Genomic DNA, 19,796 nt, shown 5'->3' with positions numbered 1-19,796 from the left:
TCTGAGAGCCTAGGCAACATAGAGGAATAAAAACTTGTCATAGCAATACAAACATGCATTTTTGGCAAATTCATTCACTCAATGAGTATTTGGTGAATACTAATCATGCCATCAGTATTATTTTAGGAACAGGCAGAAACAAAACATGAAATGTAAGGTGTACACGTGGATATATGGTATAGCAGGTGCACATTCCTGGCTAATGCAAAAGAAAAGTGTGAAAATGAGTGCAATAGGTAATAAAAGCTCAGAATGAGAAAATGGGGGAATGAATACATGGTCCACAACAGATAGATCTTGTGGAGCTGTAACAGGAATTGGATGTGAATACAGTAACAGGATGTGTGCATATGCAGAGGAGCAAGAAGTGCTCTTTAAGCACAGAACTGGAACAAGAAAGACCGTTGGATTGATGACTAAGCATGGCAAATGCAGGGCATCTTGAGGAGCATGATTTGGCAGAAGCATAGAGTTCATAGTGGATACTGGTGGAAGAGAAGCGGTTGATAAGCGCCATGGACAGGTTATAGAAGCCTAAAATACCAAGTACAGACTTCAGAAAAAGAGTAGTTCTTGAAAGCTCAGTTTAAACTTACGTGTATTTGTTGTGTGAGTAAAAGAAATGGGAGACAGGTGAAGGACAATGCATTTGATTCAGCATTGGAAGATGGAAGCTAGAAATACTGACATACAAATACTGGTCACTGCTATTGTGGACAACATGTACCACCCAGCATTCGTTCTACCCCAGCTGATTTTGCTAAACCAGTCATGGTAATCTCGTCATCTCATGGCAGAGATTAGTCAACTCCATGATGGGCAGGCCTAAGCAAATTTGGGCCAGTGGGAGAAGAGGAGCTGGTGTCTGGAAAAGATGTTTTCTGGTTCTTAAGAGAAAAGAAGCTAGACAGATATGATCAATTTATCCAAAGTAAAGCCCCCTCCTGGTCTAAATAGTTTAAGTGGGCTAATAAATTCCCCATTATTAATTCAATCTATATTGGGGTGTCTGAAAAATCCAGAGTTATGGGTGGGGTGTACATGGGGTTATAGATGAAACAAGGCTGGTCACGAATTGATGTGTTGAAGTTGGCAACAGATACATGGGGACTTATTCTATTATTTTCTTTAACTTTTAATATGGTTATATATGTTTGAAATTTTTCCATAATAAAAATGACAAAAATAAAAACAAACTGGTAGAGGTGATGGAAATGTCCTGGAATTAGATAGTGGGGATATTGCTCAAAATAGTGAATATACTAAAAACCACTGAATTATGCAGCGAATTTTATGTTATGTGAATTATGTATCACTTAAAATAAAATAACATGAATAAGGTCTGAGGACCTAATGTATAACATGGTGACTATAATTGATAACACGGTGTTACATGAATGAAATCTGCTAAAAGAGGAGAACTTAGAGGTCCTCAAAAAAAATCACTATATATATATATATATAGTGCCTATATATATATATAATATGCATATTATATATATACACACACACTAAATATGTGAGCTGATGGATGTGTTAATTAAGCAGATGAAAAAATAAAATAATAAAGGAAAAGGAGCTATTCTTGAGTAGAAAACTAGACTTTGTATCTCAGCTTCTTTATGTGATCTATTTCTTAGGTCTCTGAATAAATATTTCATTCACCTTTTTTACAGTTTAAATCCCTCCCCCAAGTCAGGAGCTGCCATGAGTTTAAGCCATCCCTGATGTCCTTATGAATATGACAGTCAACTCAACACCTGCCTGTTCCCCACTTAGATCAGGATCTAGGGAGGCAGACTATCAGAGCACCACGTAATTCTTGGTGATACCTTATGGAGTGCAGGACAGGGTACCAGATGTTAAAGGGTTAGGCTGTATCAAAAACATCTAAATAACTTTTTACAATTCAAAGGACAAAATAAGGTTAACAGCCATGGTGTCATTGTACATAAGCCTAAAGAAACGTAGAAGAAATAGAGGTGAGGCACTAAGAGCAATAGTAAACAGGAATGAGGAGAATGTAAATAGTTGCATTTCTAGCTGGATGCTGGGCAGGAAATGGTACTAAACAGTCCACTTGCAACTGAAATGATGTAAGTCAAATCTGAATTTCCCATCAAAACTGTGTTCTAATGGAAGTTAAGGTTTTAACCAAGAGTCTATATGCTCATTATAAGAAAAAGGAAAGCCCCTAGGGAAAATTCTAGAAGGAGTTCAGAAAAGTAGCTTTGTCTGAAGAAGCAAGTTAGAGAGCTCTTAGATGAAGGGCTCTGTCTGAGGTAAAGAGTAATTAAGCAAGCTGGAGGTCATAAAGCAGAGGAACAGAGCTGTCTATATAGGAAAGCTAGAGATGTCCTCCAAAGAAAAGGGACAGGGGTTTATTACAGCACCAGGTGACAGTCATCAGAAAAAAAAAAAGAACTTGTGAATAGTTCAATAAAGAGAATATATATAGTTTTATGGGTCATCTATTTTAAATGCTTATTATTATTATTATTATTTTTAAATTTATATACAAATTAGCATATAGTGCAACAATGATTTCAGGAGTAGATTCCTTAGTGCCCCTTATCCATTTAGCCCATCCCCCCTCCCATAACCCTCAGTTTGTTCTCCATATTTATGAGTCTCTTCTGTTTTGTCACTCTCCCTGTTTTTATACTATTTTTGTTTCCCTTCCCTGTGTTCATCTGTTTTGTCTCTTAAAGTCCTCATATGAGTGAAGTCATATGATACTTGTCTTCCTCTGACTGACTAATTTCACTTAGCATAATACCCTCCAGTTCCATCCGCATAGTTGCAAATGGCAAGATTTCATTCTTTTTGATTGCCGAGTAATACTCCACTGTGTGTGTGTGTGTGTGTGTGTGTGTGTACCACATCTTCTTTATCCACTCATCCATCGATGGACATTTGGGCTCTTTCCATACTTTGGCTATTGTTGATAGTGCTGCTGTAAACATTTGGGGTGCATGAGCCCCTTTGAAACAGCACACCTGTATCCCTTGGATAAATACCTAGTAGTGCAACTGCTAGGTCATAGCGTAGTTTACATGCTTTATTATTAACATTAAAGTACATGAGTGACTTAGAAACATGAATAACTACACACTAAATCATTAAGTTGAGGACTGATGACTTCCTGAAAATGGACTGGCTATCTAAACCAGATCACATTTAATAGTTGGTACCGGTGAAAACTGGCGTTAACACTCAGTACTGCCGCTATTGCCTAACATCTTGGGGGAAAAGTCCCACTTCTGAAAAGCTGAAGATCTGCTAGGTTAAAAAAAAATGTATAGAGGAAAGAAATAAAGTACAAAGCAAACAAAATATTAAAACACTGAAAAAGGTATTACAGGAGGCATGTTCCATTATATGAATTACTCTTTTTTTTAAATCTTTTAAATGTTTATTTATTTTTGATAGAGAGAGAGAGAGAGAGAGAGAGAGAGAGACAGAGAGACAGAGAGAGAGAGAGGCAGAGAGAGAGGGAGACAAGGAATCTGAAGCAGTCTCCAGGCACTGAGCTGTCAGCACAGAGCCCAATGTGGGGCTAAAACCCATGAACCGTAAGATCATAACCTGAGCTGAAGTCAGACACTTCACCGACTGAGCCACCCAGGTGCCCAACTCTTTTTTGTTTTTTTTTTTAAAGTTAGCTCTACACTCAATGTGGGGCTTGAACTCACAACCCTGATATCAAGTGTCGCATACTCTACCAACTGAGCCAGCCAGGTGCCCCCCATGAATCACTCTTAAGGAAGAAACATTTGGGACTAATCTATCTCTGCAACACCTTTTGCATTGTTAGAAATGATATTGACAAAGAGATATATAAAAATATATTTCCAACATATGATTGGGACATATTTTTCCATAATTTTTAAAGAGATTCAAGAAAAGTGTCTATTTTGGACTTAAATAAGATACATTACAGAACTTTTTATAAGAGAAGACAAGGAAAGGGAGATTACATTGCATTAGACTAAGCCCTTCATTGTTATATCCTAATGTGTCAAGTCTGAGTGTAACAAATTAAATTGGTTAGCAAACCCGAGACCTAAAAAAGTCAAAAAGTTCTCCATTGCATTAAAAAAAAATCTTTAATAATAAAAAGCATACTTGTAAACTTTGTACTATGACTCTTACAAGTGAGGGTCAGAGAATACCTATGAGGAATATATAGATACAATCAACTATAAGTGAATTTATATCAATTCTTTCTCATCCAAAAACTTTTTAAAGCCTAAAAGAGGGAATAAGCAGGATTTGGATGAAGGTTGGTTGAAAGATGAAGAAGCGTCAGTAAGATCAGGAAAGGAGGGTACCCTCAGACTTTAAGCAGTTAGAAATAGGAGGAAAGCAGCATGAGATTTTATTATTATTATTTTAATGTTGATTTATTATTTTGAGAGAGAGACAGAGCACAAGGGGGAGGGACACAGAGGGAGGGAGACACAGAATACGAAGCAGGCTCCAGGCTTTGAGCCATCAGCGCAGAGCTCAACATGGGGCTCACACTCATGGACCCCAAAATCATGACCTGAGCTGAAGCCAGATGCTTAACCAACTGAGCCACCCATGCGCCCCTGAGATTTTTTTTTTAATGCACTGAATATTAGGTTTAGGAAAACACAATCTGAAATACAAATACTTACTGAATGTGAGGAGAACCCACATAAGATTCTCCACCAATAATAATGAATCACAAGCTACAGTGCATGTATTTTGCACCATTAGTAGTGTGCCAAAAGGACACAGTAAATTAGGTAAATATAACCTAAGATGCTCATTACAAATGAATATATTAATCTACTTAAATCACTCCCCAGTTCTTATTTCTTACCTGAGACTGTTGAGATCAAGATCATCTGTATCAAAATCCAAAAGGGGCTGTGGAGTATCACTTGGACCATGAGACTGCAACACAGATGAACTAGATGATATGACTGTGGTTTGGCCTGAGGGGTGGATGGTTTTGAACTGGAACTGTGGACCCATCCACAGACGTCTGTGGGGTCCGGTGTGCGTTACAATTTCTACCTGGAACAGATTAGAAATCATGATTTAAATGTATTATGACCTCCTTCAAAGAGCCTTTCATGATTCCCTCCATCTTGTCTCTGAACACCCTCTAAGAGAAGCCCATCTTAACCAAGTCGGAGAGGTAAGGGGCATCCACAATCAGAAGGCAATGGTAATCACAGCCTATATAAACATTCACTACCTCCCTGTACTGATTTTTACCACAATAAACAAAAAATTCATTGTGTGTGTGTGTGTATTTATATAGGTGTGAATCCACACACACACACATGCTCCCCCACATACAGAACACAAAGTCACGTGAGAGTAAAAGGACCAGTTGCCTGCCTCATATAACTAGCATCAACTCCCTAGGAAGTACCTTTTTTATTCATTCTAGACAGTACTTACCACTTTGTGGCCATGCACTGAATACTACACCTATCAATCCACAGATTAAAAGTAATTCCTTCACTGAGGATCAAGCTCATGACAAACCTGAAGTTGTTCTTGAACTAACCAAGGAAAAGAAAAGGTCTGAAATAATTTTCAACACCCAAAGCCAGTTTCTTTCTACAATTAAATATTATAATATTTACTATACTGCCCTCAAAATTCCCCTAAATCAACTTTTAAATAAATGAAAAGAGTATTATATATTTTCTCTCAGACTAGATTTGTCTTCAAAATACTGTTATTCAATTAGAATGTTTCCTCCACTACCGATAAGTGTGGCAAAACAGTAACACTAAAATGTTTACAAGTTTCATGCTCTATGGAGGGGATAGGGAATGGTGCCAATATTATAATAAAGACTTTAAAGATAATGCATAGAGTAGAAGATAAAACCTGAAAATAAACATATCAAATGATTTTATACATGAGCAACTTGACTAAGACACTAAATATGCAAACATTTGGTGAAAAACTACTTCTCAATGTCTTTAATTGCTACATCCATGTCTGTATATACACTTCATAGAACTGACTTCCACATGCCGTATTTTTGCCCTGAGTTCATTTATATTTAATCACATTTCTCTGATTGCGGTGATTAATTCTTAACAAAACATAATTGAAAAGGTTCAGAGTGCAGCTCTGGGTTTGTTAAGTCCTAAAGGGCAAAAGCATCATGGTCTTGGAACAATATTCACATTCCCACTAATCACAGGGCGAAAACTACTCAGATTTAGGACAGTGATTTCTGATTCAAGTAGTTGTATTCCACAACACAAATTAGGCCACAGATAAAGCATTCTGTGTATTTTAAGCTCAAAACCATCCATGTCACAGAGCCGAGAGGTAAACAGATGCCTATGCAATTTCACTGAGGCGATGGCCAGATGTTCCTATTCACTCTCCTGTTGTGTGCAGTACAAACATATTGTATATACTTTCACACTGACAGCACACATTACCCCTTTTTCTGATTGAAAAGTTGAAGTGAAGGACAGTGGGTTCTTTGCCAGCATTTTAGGTTTTTTTACTTCATCGTGGTATCTCCTCAAGGAAGGAGGCATCTCCATATGCCAGGAGCTGAAGTATCAACCCTTTATCCAAGGAGCTTCCTGTGAGTACTTTAGGTGTAATGAAATGTATGTTACCTAGAAACAGTTTGATTTTTCAACTTCCAGATTCCCTTTTGTTTTTTGGGGCTACCCTCCCTGAGAAAGCAGTGAAACTGCATGGGCCTCCACTGAGGCACCTGTCTGATGAAAAGCCTCTGGATTGGTAATCTGAGACAGGTCATTAACTTCACCAAATGATGTCAGACTTGAGGCAGACATAACAGCATTTGTAATGAAGTCATTTGTAATCTCATCATTTTGAAATCTGCCCAAGTATCTTTTATTTCAAAGCCCTTGAGATGAAGACAGCTTCACCTGGCAAAGGGAGAAAGGGTCAGCTGAAGCTGTCACAGGACTGCTTTGGAGACCACTGGAAGCAGTAGTACATGAGCTGAGGAAAAGAAACCCAGCTGGGCACAATCAGGACATGTGCAGATTAGAATGCTGAACTTTTCTAATCAAAGTATGGGCCCAATCTTCAGAAAATGTTGGCTCCACAAAACAAATCCCACAGATTGTTGAATGGTTGCACTTTCAACAAGGCCAATTCTTATTTTAACCCAAACAGTTCATCTAAAATCCAAGGTTCTAAGAGATATACATGGATTGTTTGAAAGAAATGCCTATTTTATACAGAGGGCTAATGTACACATACACATATGTATCTAATACATATAAAATATATGGATATACATCCCTGCAGCAGTACTTATAAGAAATTATTTTTTTATTCGAAAATTTTTTAAATGTTTATTTATTTATTTTTGAGAGTGAGTGAGAGTGAGACAGAGTGCGAGTGGGGGAGCGGCAGAGAGAGAGGGAGACACAGAATCCGAAGTAAGCTGCAGGCTCTGAGCTGTCAGCACGGAGCCCAATGGAGGGCTCGAACTCACAATCTGAGAGATCATGACCTGAGCTGAAGTTGGATGCTCAACTAACAGTCACCCAGGAGCCCCCTATAAGAAATTCTTAATATGGAAAGACAACTGATTAATTCTTGGTAATCCTACAAAGAGTTCCAAATTCTGCCTATTTTCCTCTAAGGAAAATAATTTTTCAGTTCTTAGAATTCAGTAATAAAAACAGACAATGGATTTCTGTTCTCTTTCACTTTAGTAGGCCAAACATTTTACAGTTTTACCTGAGAAAGCCATTCTTCATCTTCCTGTCCACTATGGTCAGAAGCTAAACTGTCATAGGACCCATGCCGAGTAATGGGCCCAGGACTTCCAGGGGGAACCACTGTATGAGAAAGAAAACATATTTTAACAACTTTAACCCGTGCAGTGGAAAAATTAATGTGGGCACGACCATCCTGGATATTGTGTTAATTTTTAAGATAAAATACAACATTAAATGCACAAAGGCAATTTAAATAATTAATGAACAAGAAAGACTGAATTTTTTAGGACTAAGAAAGATCTCCAATTAAGAGTATACTTTAAAAAATATCTATACAAATTTCGTCATGACATATATCGGTGTAAAAGAAATAAACAACCAACTATATCTTAACAGCGCAAGTACGTTAAGGAGCAGTGACAAATCCACTACACATGCACCAGTGTATTTCATAGCCTTCAGGATTAAGGACATTTCAATCACCTCCAATTAACAAAGAAATTAATTTGATGCAGTTCCTATAATTTGTGAAGGAATTTTTGAAACAAATGCCAAGATTCTTTAAGAGTCTATTTAATAGTTACATATAAATTACAAGGCATAAATACGCATTTTTAATTTAAAAACATTTTCAGTTCCTGAAACATTTCATTTATCCAAAGAAATATTTCATTTCCTTGGGCACTTCATTAGTTTCCCCAGTTCTTCAGTGGTGGAATATAGGCTGAAAACACAAAAAGCCTACTTTCTCACACAAAGAAGAACCTTTGCTTAGTCAAAGTGATAAAATTATTTAACAAACATTTGTTGAGTTCCTACTATAAACCAAATATTAACCCAATAAAAACTTAGCTTCTTTTTAAATATTTATTTGCTTATTTTTATTATAAGATAGTCTTTATTTTTTGGAATAATTTTAAATTCACAGCAAAACTGAGCAGAAGGCACAGTAATTTCTCATATACTCTCTGCTTCCATGTATGATTTTAATACTGAGAGAAATAAAACAGTGAAGTACTGGGGGAAATAGAAAAGGAAAAGTAGGGGGGGAAGGAGGGAGGAAAATAGGTGAGTATTAAAAAAGAAAAGAATTAGAAACAGAAAATTATCTCATAATTTCCATCACCCAGAGATACATTCCTTGGCTACATTCCTAAAAAGGAAATAAAAGGATATGAACATATTTAAATATCTCAAAGCTTATTAGGAGTTATACACTTTCAGGAGCACTGACTGAGAACACAAATCTCACTGCACTCTTGCCAGAACAAGGTATCTTGAAGAAATAAATCTTAGTGAAACAGATAACAGATGAAGTAGACCGAGTAGAAGAACCTTGGGCAAGATTGTAAAAGGATGTACACTCACAAAAACCTAACTTAACTTGGTGGCAGAGGACAAGTGGTACCTAAGCCATCAATTACCAGTCAGAGGGAAATAAATAGTATTCAAGTGTAAGATTTGCAGTGGCTAAAATGATTAGCTGCTATTTTTTCAAAATCATAGTTCTACTAGTGAGAGGCGTGTGGCCGTTGGCACAAAACACCAATGACCATCAAAGCATAACATCTGATTTCTTGCAATTCTAAATGATTACCATGAAGAAAAGAGTATCATAATAATGATCTAATTAATATTTAAGCATCCTCTTGGGAATAATTTTGGTGTATACTACAAAACTGTTGAGTACATTTATGTTTGCAAAAGGCTGAGTTGTTTCTAAACCATTTGTTATCTTTTCAATAAATAAATTTTATATTAAATTCTTAATACAGAACAGAGCAGTGGATCCTTCAAACCCTCTACAAACAGTAGTCGAGAAGGTAACTAAGGACAAATATTTAAAGGTTAGGACAGCCTTTGAAAAGCAGTTGAGGGCAAAGAAGATTTTAAGGAGGTGAGGTAATAGGCCGTACAGATATATGAGAGGAAAGTGTTACAAAGAGAATATCAAGTACAAAAATTTTTTAAGTGAGAACATAAAGGAAAATTTTCAGTAATTATTAGGAGGCTAGCATGGTTGGGTGTGAGGAGGCAGGTTGAGAGTGGAAGATGAGTCAGTAAAACAAAGGGGGCAGAGAGGGACGACAAACCTAGGGATTTTTGTTTTTTAAAGATAAAGCTATGGTAATGTGATGGAAAGATATAAGAAAGTTGTAATGCGAAGTGAGAAATTTCACCCTTTTATAACTAACTAGTATTTGATGAGAATTTTTCCAAGAGTTTATGTTGCATTCTCTACATGCTGAGTCAAAGCTAGTACTTGTCACAGAATAAGCACTCAGTAAGTATTAGGTGAAGGGAGTTTGGGGTTCTGGACTAAGTAATGGCACCAGAATGGTTGGACATTTATTTATCCATTATCAAAATGGGATAAACTTTAAAAGAATATAGTGTCAGGGAGGGGGTAAGGAGTAGGACTGTAGATGAAAGAAGATTAGTCATGAGTTCATCATTGTTGAAGCTGGATGATAGGTACATGAAGCATCATTATTCTACTGTTTTCTAATTTTGTGTATGTTTGGCATTTCCCATAGCAAAAAGTTAAAAAAAAAATAGGAAGAAAAAGAAAAAGAAGAATCCTCTTCTTCTTCCTCCCAACTGTCCTCTACTTTCCAAAGAAAGTGATAAAAATACCAAATATATATCTATAAAACATTAACCCTGAATCCTGAATTCTTAAATAGAGATTGTAAGAAGTGTTCCATTACCTTACATTCACTAAAAAATAGTTTTCCAATAGATCTGAAGCATTCAGAAGATTCACAATATAAAATACAAGTCTGGTGGGATGATATTTTCAGCATCAAATAAATATCCTTCCCTTTCTCTCACTTTTCTTTGTGTTTAAAAAAATTTCCCTAATCCAGGTCAGAAGAACAGTCACGTTCACTACCTTAAGGAAGCAATGACCCACGAAGTCACAATGAAAAAAGAATTCAAAATGTTGACCCTGGGACAAGAAAAAAAAATTTTAAGTATGATAATAAAGAGGGCACCTTTTGGGATGAGCACTGGGTGTTGTATGGAAACCAATTTGACAATAAATTTCATATTAAAAAAAAAAAGAGTAAAGCTTCCGTGTTCTCTAACCAGCCCATTATTAGGAAAGGTTGAGATTTGAGCAAGAGTGCCATAAAAGGGATAAAAAGAGAGTCCAGTCCCCAAGGAAGGGTAAAAAATGGCAGAATCCCGAGAGTTTTAGGGATAAAACATCTGTGAAAAATCATATCTTTATTCTTGAGTAGAGTTCAGGGGAAGTAGCAAGAGATTCCACACGGTGCAAGAGAAAAGGAGGTATGCACATAGTGTGTCTACACAACCAAGTCTATGATAACCTCTCCAAGTTCCCCATGCATCAGGTGAGAATAATATTTAGTATGTGTCCAAGAGTAATATGGATGAGATCCAGAGAACTGACAGGTATTTAGAAGGCTTGGAAGTAGAAACACGGATGAATGCTGCAGAGACCTATCTGAACCAGTAACCAACGATCAGGCAGGGAACTGGAACAGCCCAGTGGTCATGCTAAGGATAAAATGTCTCCAATTCTCCTATCTCATATCTTTGCACTCTGAAAGCCCTATAGAATTTAGATGCAATTTTGGAGGGGGTATAATTGACTGAGATTAATTTTTTCCACATATGTTAGAAAGAAGGCACAAAAGAGAATTACAGGAAGGCAGTTTTTTTATAGAAAAAAATTAAGCTCTGTATCTCACAAGCCTAAGTTTAATGGACCAACATACACACCTTCTATATAAAGAAAAATGTTTAGTATCTTCTGCATTTGCCAACTGTTCTTAGATAATTAATAAACTTGGGGTGGGAAAAGACTATGGAATTTTGAAATAAAAATCTCTGCCATGTTCCTTCCCTACCTTTAGAATAGTAATTTAAGACAAACCTATCCATCTAACTAAAAAGGATACACTACCAATTTACTTTAGAGAATACAACTTCAAAAGTACTGCCTCTACACACAGGCATGTGGTAAGTATAGATCAACAAGCAAGAGCAGGATGAGCAGATCATTATGAGGTAACTGTGAGCCAGACTTTGTTTATATTGTGTTCTCAGGAAAGCAGATCATGCTTCTAGTGAGTAAATAAATGCTAAAAAAAATCACGACGTGTATTTTGCTGTCTTAAGTGATATATGGGTGTGTGTATGTGTACATATGTGTGTGTTTCTATGTACATATTTATATATTTTAATATGTGTTTATATGCAAAGCAAAAACAAATCTGCTGCAAGGCCGACCTTTGCAAATTAGTCCTGTTAATCTAAACCCAAAAACCTTCCAAGTCAGTAGAACAACATGAGTAAAATTATGAACAGAAAGATTAAATGCTCCTTTGATAACAACCCTAAGTCTGAATCCCACATAACAAAATTCTCAATATTATAAAGTGGTAAATGTCAATTCATAATATAACTTCTCAAATATATAAATACTTTGCATAAGTTCTCTGGTTTTCAATTTTTAGATGTCTTCTGCCCTGTAACACAAGGATCAAACAGTACAGAATTTTTACAAATTATCCATACAAAATACAGTATTTCTGCGTTAGAGATAGTTAAAAGTATTGCTTTAGATTCTGTTAAACTATAAATACAAAGCAGTAAGCGATTCAAATAATAACTAAGTGAAAGTTATAAACATTGTGTTAACAGACATCTAAAGACACTCTTAAGTCTTCTTGTTAACATTGAGTAATAGAATGAATATAGACTATTACTTGTAGGTTAGGGTATGTAGGATTGAATCAAGGTTCCAAAAATGAGTTCTAGTCCTGGAGAAATTTAAACTTCTTGACATTTCAGGGTGTTTTTGCCAAAACAATAACAGTATATCCTCAATTCCAAGGAATCAAATTCTTTCTAAAATATGCTAAAAGTAACAGCTAGATCTCAGTAATCTAGATTCACCTACAAAATATCCAGTCTTCCAATTAGAAGGTTGAAGATAAGTCTTCACCATTAATATATTGAACATATTAGGGCAGGTAATTAATTTTCTTAGTGTATTGGGCATGGTTTAGATATTCAGAAAAAAAAAAAAAGTCAGATCTCCTAACTATAGAGTTTACAACAGAGTACCCAGGGTCTAGGTATTCTGTTAAGATGTTGGAATAAAAGGAGTAATTATTTGCTCCCAGTACCATGTGCTTTTAAAACAATGAAAGAAAAAAGATTTGGCAATGCATATCAAAGTAAACAGACCAACCACTTACAGGTTATAAGCATCCTTTTTACATAAACTAACACAAAGCATAACACTGAACAATAAGCAGTGATTATGTATGAAGCCAATGAAGGAAAATCTATTTGGTTCTATTCTGTTCTTGTTCTACTGTTCCCTACATTTCTTGAACTCCCAGTAATAAATTCTTTTAGATGGAGCTCTGGAAGCTTCAGAGGACATAGCTAATCAACTACAGGTGCTGCTGCCAGTGAACTCCACACTCCCAACTTTAGAAGATTTTAAAAAACTATTCTACTCCCTGAAATGAACCTCAACGCTATTGGAATAGAGAAGTCTGCTTCTCAAATAAGGGGCAAAATGCTAATCTAAATGGTATCTAGTTTTTTATATGAGATACAATTCTCTGGTTTAGCTCCTGTTGAAAAACCTAAAATGTGTTTGTAACCTGAATATATAAATTTAGAAACAAACTTAGAGAGTCTTTTTTAATGAAGAAATGAATGTGGAGCCAAAAGGTTTTTTTTTTTGGAGGAGTGTGAGCTGGGTCATAGCAGCAGCCGTATGGGCAGTGGAATAAAGTATTCTTCGAAAGACTCAAGACCAAATGCAGCTTGTTTCCTACTCCCTAACGTATCCCACCCCCCTACCCCATCCTCCACAAACAATAAAACCTTCACCATGCTTAAGTCTTTAGTGGAGACCTGAGAGGTGAATAATGTTGTGCCGGCATTATTTGGTCCTTTCAGTTATTTAGGGGAACAACATTCCTTTCTCTAGCAAAAGAGAAATTTGTGAGTTAAATGACATCATGTTGCCTTGAATGAAACAGCTCTGGCTCAAAGTTCACCCAAAGGCCAACAGTGATAAACTCTCACCGAAGGACAAACTTCAATATATTTTTGGTACTTATTAAAAACAGCATTTATACAGCAGCCATACAATAAGAGAGGGCTCTTTACCAAACTCTGTTTCTGATCAGAAAGCACTTGGGATCTGAGGAAGAAATGCTGCTTAGGAATGTACTTTCCTAGTACAGAAATCAAAATTTGCCTTTTAAAAAGAAAGGCTCAAAAGACAATCTAAAAGCAAAGTGGTCTAAGGCATTTTCCAGTGAACAAGCAATTCACAAAAGAGGAAATACGACAGCCAACAAACACATGTAAACAGTAGCAATCAGAGACTTGCAAATTTAAACAAGTTAGGCTTTTATACTATCAAACTGGCAAAAATTAAACCCTAGTCTTTTAAAATAATTTTTTTAAGAAGGGAGAAGGCTAGGGGCACTGGGTCGCTCAGTTGGTTAAGCATCTGACTTTGGCTCAGGGTCATGATCTCAAGGTTCATGAGTTCAGGCCCTATATCAGGCTCTGTGCTGACAGCTCACAGCCTGGGGCCTGCTTTGGATTCTCTCTCTCTCTCTCTCTCTCTCTCTCTCTCTCTCTGCCCACTTCCCCTCTCAGTCTTTCCCTCTCTTTCAAAAATAAATAAACATTAAATTTAAAAAAATTAAAAAGAAGGGAGAAGGCTCTCAGGTCAAAAATGTCACACCTAAATACATTAAGAAATGGGAAACATTCTTACTCTTATTAAGGAGGCAACTCTATTTCTACTCAAGTCTAGAAAGAAGTTTTTTCTCTGATTTATAAATGTTTCCATTTAAAAGTAAATTCACTGAGTTTCATACATAGAGGAGTTAAGCAATAGCACTATATATTACTGACTCTTCTGTTTATTAGGGGCCATCTCTTGTACCAGAGCAACAATAGTTGAAGTGTTACAATACATAAAATGGAACAAGCTTTACCTACGTTATATACTAAACGGATCAATGATTTTCCTTGCACCCTGACCCTGTGGTACCATAGATGTTCTCTAATTAATTATTAAAGTTTTCTAACAGTCACTCATTGTACATCTCTGGTTTCACTTTCCTTTTATTCCACATTCCCAGAAGAACAGTCAAAGGCAATATATAATTAGAAAAATGACATATTCTCATTGCCTATGAGATAATAGATTTCACTGAATAACTGACAACACTGGGTGCACCTCTTCCTCGCCCTGCTCTGTCTCCTTTTCTCTACCCCCAAAGTATCATATAATATTCCCACAGAAGACATAAACTAAGGAGCTTTCATTTGTTATTCCTGCTGCCCTAACAGTCATTTGACATACAGCATCTGGACAAGTTAGACCTGGAGGTAGTCTGAAAGGGTTCACAATTTAGTTTTGCTCACCATACCCCTAAATATCATAAAATGAAGAGAAAGAAGAAAACATGGCTTCATGCTATCAGCAAGATCAGGTATTCCACTAAATATTTCAAACTGACCTAATATACTTCTAAGAGCTAAAGAGACTGCAACAATCCTTTCAAAACATCTGCAACTAAGGTCAAGGTGGAGTTTATTTACCTGGAATGATGCACACAATGCCTATTTAATATGTATTATGGCAACTCAATTCTTAGTTTGACTACATTATATATACATTAAAACAAGAGCAGGATAGCTTTAAAAGTCCACCCTTACTATTTTAAAGGATCATATTATGACTACATAATACTTTGCTTGGAGCTTACGGATAACAACTTTGTCTTACCATGGGTCACGGAATCTACCAAGACGTGTAAGTCTGAATAACAACAAAACCATTCTTATCAAAGTTCTCCTTTACAGAAATGTAGATTACAAGGCATCAGTTATAGCAACTGCCTCCTGGGAGGGGATGAGGATGGCTGGGCACAGAGACAGAGTATTTTTCATTTAACATTCCTTGATATCTTTAAAACTGTATTTACCATGTACCTATTTAAAAATTGATATTTATAAAAAGTTGTGGAACAAGCACACTACAATTGATACGGTTAGTGCAGTCAATCCAAGAAGTCCAAGAAAGGAAAACATAGAAATCAGTTGCATACCAGTGAATGATGGAAACCAATTTATGAAACAAAAGTTGAGCTTATTGCATAATGAGTCATGCATTTTCTCCCCTATTTTCTTAGGTTTAGTGATATTTTCTTTAAGGGGGAACTGTGGAAGTGCCTATACACACTCATATAGCCATTTATCTCTCCATATATAGCCATTTATCTCCATATATAGCCATTTATCATTATCTCTCTATTTACACACACACGTATCAAATATAGGACCAGCTTTTAGCAACTGCTCAAGGACATGTGGTAGTATGTGTTTCTGTTGAGGAAAATGACTGTTTGCTGGAAGCCAGGTCTGCCAATGCTAATTCTATGTAGAATTATGAGCTGTAATCCTTCAATAATGGCAAATGTATTCTTACAGGTAACCATGTATGCTAGATGCATTTCCCTCAGGAATAATCAATTTTCCATTCTAAATTCAAGGAACACTAAAATAGAATACCCTTTGCAAAGAGACTAAGATGAGTAGAGGATTTGCAGAAACTATTGTGAACTAATGTCTTGAAGGTAAAAAGAAAAAACAAATCACTGTTTTTGCTCATTAAACTGAATTCAGTCATCAATGTACCAATTTGTACAGGTAGGCAACAGACTAGTTAAACTTACTGTTCTTGGTCCCATCTCTAATGGCATAGTTGAAGAGCAAACACTCTAATGTCATTAGTCCAGCCCCCACAATAAAGTACAACAAACAAAAATAAAGGAGAGACAGTTGTTTGTAAATGTAAAAACAACAAAAATCTTTTTTTTTTTTGTAAAGAATTAACGCAGTCTTTTCCATGCTTCATTTACTTACTATCTAGTTACATATTAGGAAAGTCCAGATCATTATACAGCAGGAAGAATTAAGTACAGATTTTCTCTTGCCTAAGCAAAAGAGGTGAAGTTCTTTTGGCATGGAGAGTTAAAAGCTTTTAGACGTGGAAGATGTCAATGTTTGCAACCTATGCTTAAGAATATAATAAAAATCTTTCCAAACAATCATTAAGGATCCATGATGTATTCCACACAATAGAGAAACTACATGTTCAAAATTTTACCTCTAAATAAATCAGAAAATTCACAGAACCAAGAAAATGGAGGAAAGAATGAGACAGAGAATTCTAGCCTACAACAACCACAGGGTTTTCTCTCTTTCCAAATGTTTCCAAGAAGAACAGTTTCCAAGGCTTGCTCTCCCCTCTACTGCTCCACAGTGTAAAACTACTGGAAAGAGTTACTTCCACAAATCATCATCACTGTATAAACTATCTATTATGTAATGGCACAGTAGTTATGATTCTTTCAACTTTATCATTAGATACACACTCAAGTATTTGTAGGTGAAAAGATACAATAGTGGGTGGACTTTATCATAATACTTTATCTGCCATACATTAAAAAAAAAAGATTTGGGGGAACCTGGCAGGCTTAGTAGGGCATGCAAGTCTTGGTCTCGGGGTTGTGAGTTTGAGCCCCCCGTCAGGTGTAGAGATTACTTCAAAATAAAATCTTAAAAAAAAAAAGATTTTAAAAAACAGAGGAAACAAGACAGGGACAACGCTGTTAATTGCTGAAGCTGGGTAACGGGTAGTTTCATTATACTAGTCACTGTATTTCTGTGTATGCTTGAACATTTCCATAATAAACATATTTAAAAGACTTGTGTGAATGTTTGAAAACAACTGAGAAGACATTTCTTGATCTGCAGACTGACAGAGTCATCTTGATTCTTCTCTTGGCTGGCTATGAGATATGCGAAGTATTCAGAACTATGTTGTTTTCACACAGCACTATATGTATGAAAATCATTTGTTAGTTCCTTTAGCTCTAGTTTACTATGTAACATTTAATGTCTAGTCTCTATAACAAACTGAAATAGTTTGTCCTTCCTCCTCTTTCCTTCTCTTCTCTATTTTCCTGCCTTCTTTTTTCCCTCCTTCCTTTCTCTTTCTCTTTCTCTTTGCTTTCCAAAAAACTTTTGAAAATCACCTAATTAATATTATATGAATACATGTTTATAATAAACTTCAAAGAACATGAAGTAAAAAAAATGAAAGGCTTACTGGAAATAGTGAACAGTGATTTTAATGATAATCTTGCAGAAAATCAAATGTTCTTCTGGCTTTTCAGAAATCTTAAGGTTGAGGGTCTTACCTTTTAAGTAAAAATTTCAGAGTCTTAAAGCAACCATTACAAAGGACCTTCAGGGTAAAGCCTTTTAGAATGCAGTGGATGCCAAGAAAAATCTCACTCCCTATAAAATTACTAAGGGAATGAAGATACTCAAAACAAAGAAGTCTAGGAGAAATTTTCAATTTGCATCAATAAATTAGAATTGCTAAAATTTCTTTCCATAGCTTTGAAAATGCACACATACTAGGATAGAGCCACACTTATCCAGATGACCACTTAAGAACAGAAGAGATATGATTCAGCACCAATGTTTTATCTTCACTGCTGTTTGTTAACAACAAAGCATCTTTAGCCATGCCATCTGGTAGTATCTTAGTCATAAAGCACTTCGAATTGAGAGAGGCAAGAAAGACGTCCAGAGAGAACAAGGATACTATTTCTATTAATACCAACTACAACTAACAGCTATCTCTAGTGAGTTTTTATTCTATCCAAGATAATCTGTAAAGCTTTTTGGATGAATAGCCTTATTTAATCTAACTAACAACAATCTATAATGTAAGTATTATTAACTTCCCATTTCAAAAGCCCAGAGAGGTTATTTGCCCCAAATCACTAGCATTTAGTAGAAATGGAATTTACAACTGCAAACTCCAAAGACCAAGTTCTTAATCTCAAGCATAAACTGCCTCAACTCATCATGGCTTTACCTAATAGGTTCTTTATTTTAAAATAAAATTTTCATATAAACATATAAAAGATGTTTATCCTCAAATATCAACTGTTCATTGATTTAGTCTCCATGATGTCTGTGTTCCATGTCTCCTTAATTTAATGTAATCATTTTATCATCTTAATAAACATCTATGTATCCTGATCTGAGTTACCATATAATGCTATCAAACAATGGAGAAAAATTACCTTGACCAGAAGTTCACAACACAAGGAAGTTACAGACATTCAAGGGAGCTTTACATGTAGTGACAGAAACAAAGAAAGTACTTTGGGCCACAACTCTACATTCTCTATAATACCCTTGAGGAATTAGAAGACTTCATGTTAGAAAATATTGAATTGGTCTTATACTTAAAAGCCAACTGACATAGCCATGGAAGGACCACTGGCACCTGGAATATAGCGTTGGAAGGCAGCAAAGTGCCCAAGAGGAAGAAAACAAACAAACAAACAAAGAAACAAAAAACAAAAATAACCACTAGCCTCAAAATACTCCTTATAAATCTCAGTCTGACCCAGACTTGACATCCTATAAGAGTGATTCTGATGTTCTTCATGTGGTCATAAAATACAAAGAGAGCATAGTAGAAAAGGCAAAGAAACCAATGGTATAAAAGCAATGAAGGCAATTCAGTGTTTCTTGTCTCTCCACCAAGTTCCACAAAATCACATGGCAAAATGCCTCCTGTCATATGACAACAATAAGGAGAACAGATTCAAACTGGAAAGAGACAATCTATGGCATTCACCCACCTCCCTTATGCCTCGGTCACTGGATGGTTACCTTTAGTAAGACAGATCATGCGAAAAATTTTTTTCTAAAAAGGAGAAATTCAGTGATGATAAAAAGCCTATACAACATCAAAGCTAAAGTAAAGCTTTGACTTAAGCGAGAACACACATGCAAGATGGACAAATAGAGATATAATCAAGAACTGAGCAGAAAGGCTCAACTACAGAGGCTGCCCAGTATTTTCCACTTTCTTGGAGTAATAACTAAAAACTATTTTACAGTCAGTAGAGCCTGAGACCTATAACACAGCAGAAATTATTATTTTTGTCTCAGTTAAAG

General features: G+C 35.9%; 1 protein-coding gene across 10 annotated transcripts in view; it reads right to left on the bottom strand.

Annotated features, from left to right (window-relative positions):
• Positions 1 to 19,796, bottom strand: part of BCAS3 (BCAS3 microtubule associated cell migration factor) — a 619,432-nt gene that overhangs the window by 265,929 nt on the left and 333,707 nt on the right. For all 10 annotated transcript variants that reach the window (XM_030295988.1, XM_030295991.1, XM_030295990.1 and 7 more), the window contains 2 exons: positions 7,741 to 7,841; positions 4,853 to 5,049 (listed from right to left, as the gene is read on the bottom strand). In XM_030295988.1, coding sequence (XP_030151848.1) covers positions 4,853 to 5,049; positions 7,741 to 7,841 — 298 coding nt within the window. The remainder of the gene's footprint in view (positions 1 to 4,852; positions 5,050 to 7,740; positions 7,842 to 19,796) is intronic.

Source organism: Lynx canadensis, chromosome E1, assembly GCF_007474595.2.
Source record: "Lynx canadensis isolate LIC74 chromosome E1, mLynCan4.pri.v2, whole genome shotgun sequence".
NCBI classification, from domain to species: Eukaryota; Metazoa; Chordata; class Mammalia; order Carnivora; family Felidae; genus Lynx; species Lynx canadensis.
This window is presented reverse-complemented; position numbering and strand designations above follow the sequence as displayed.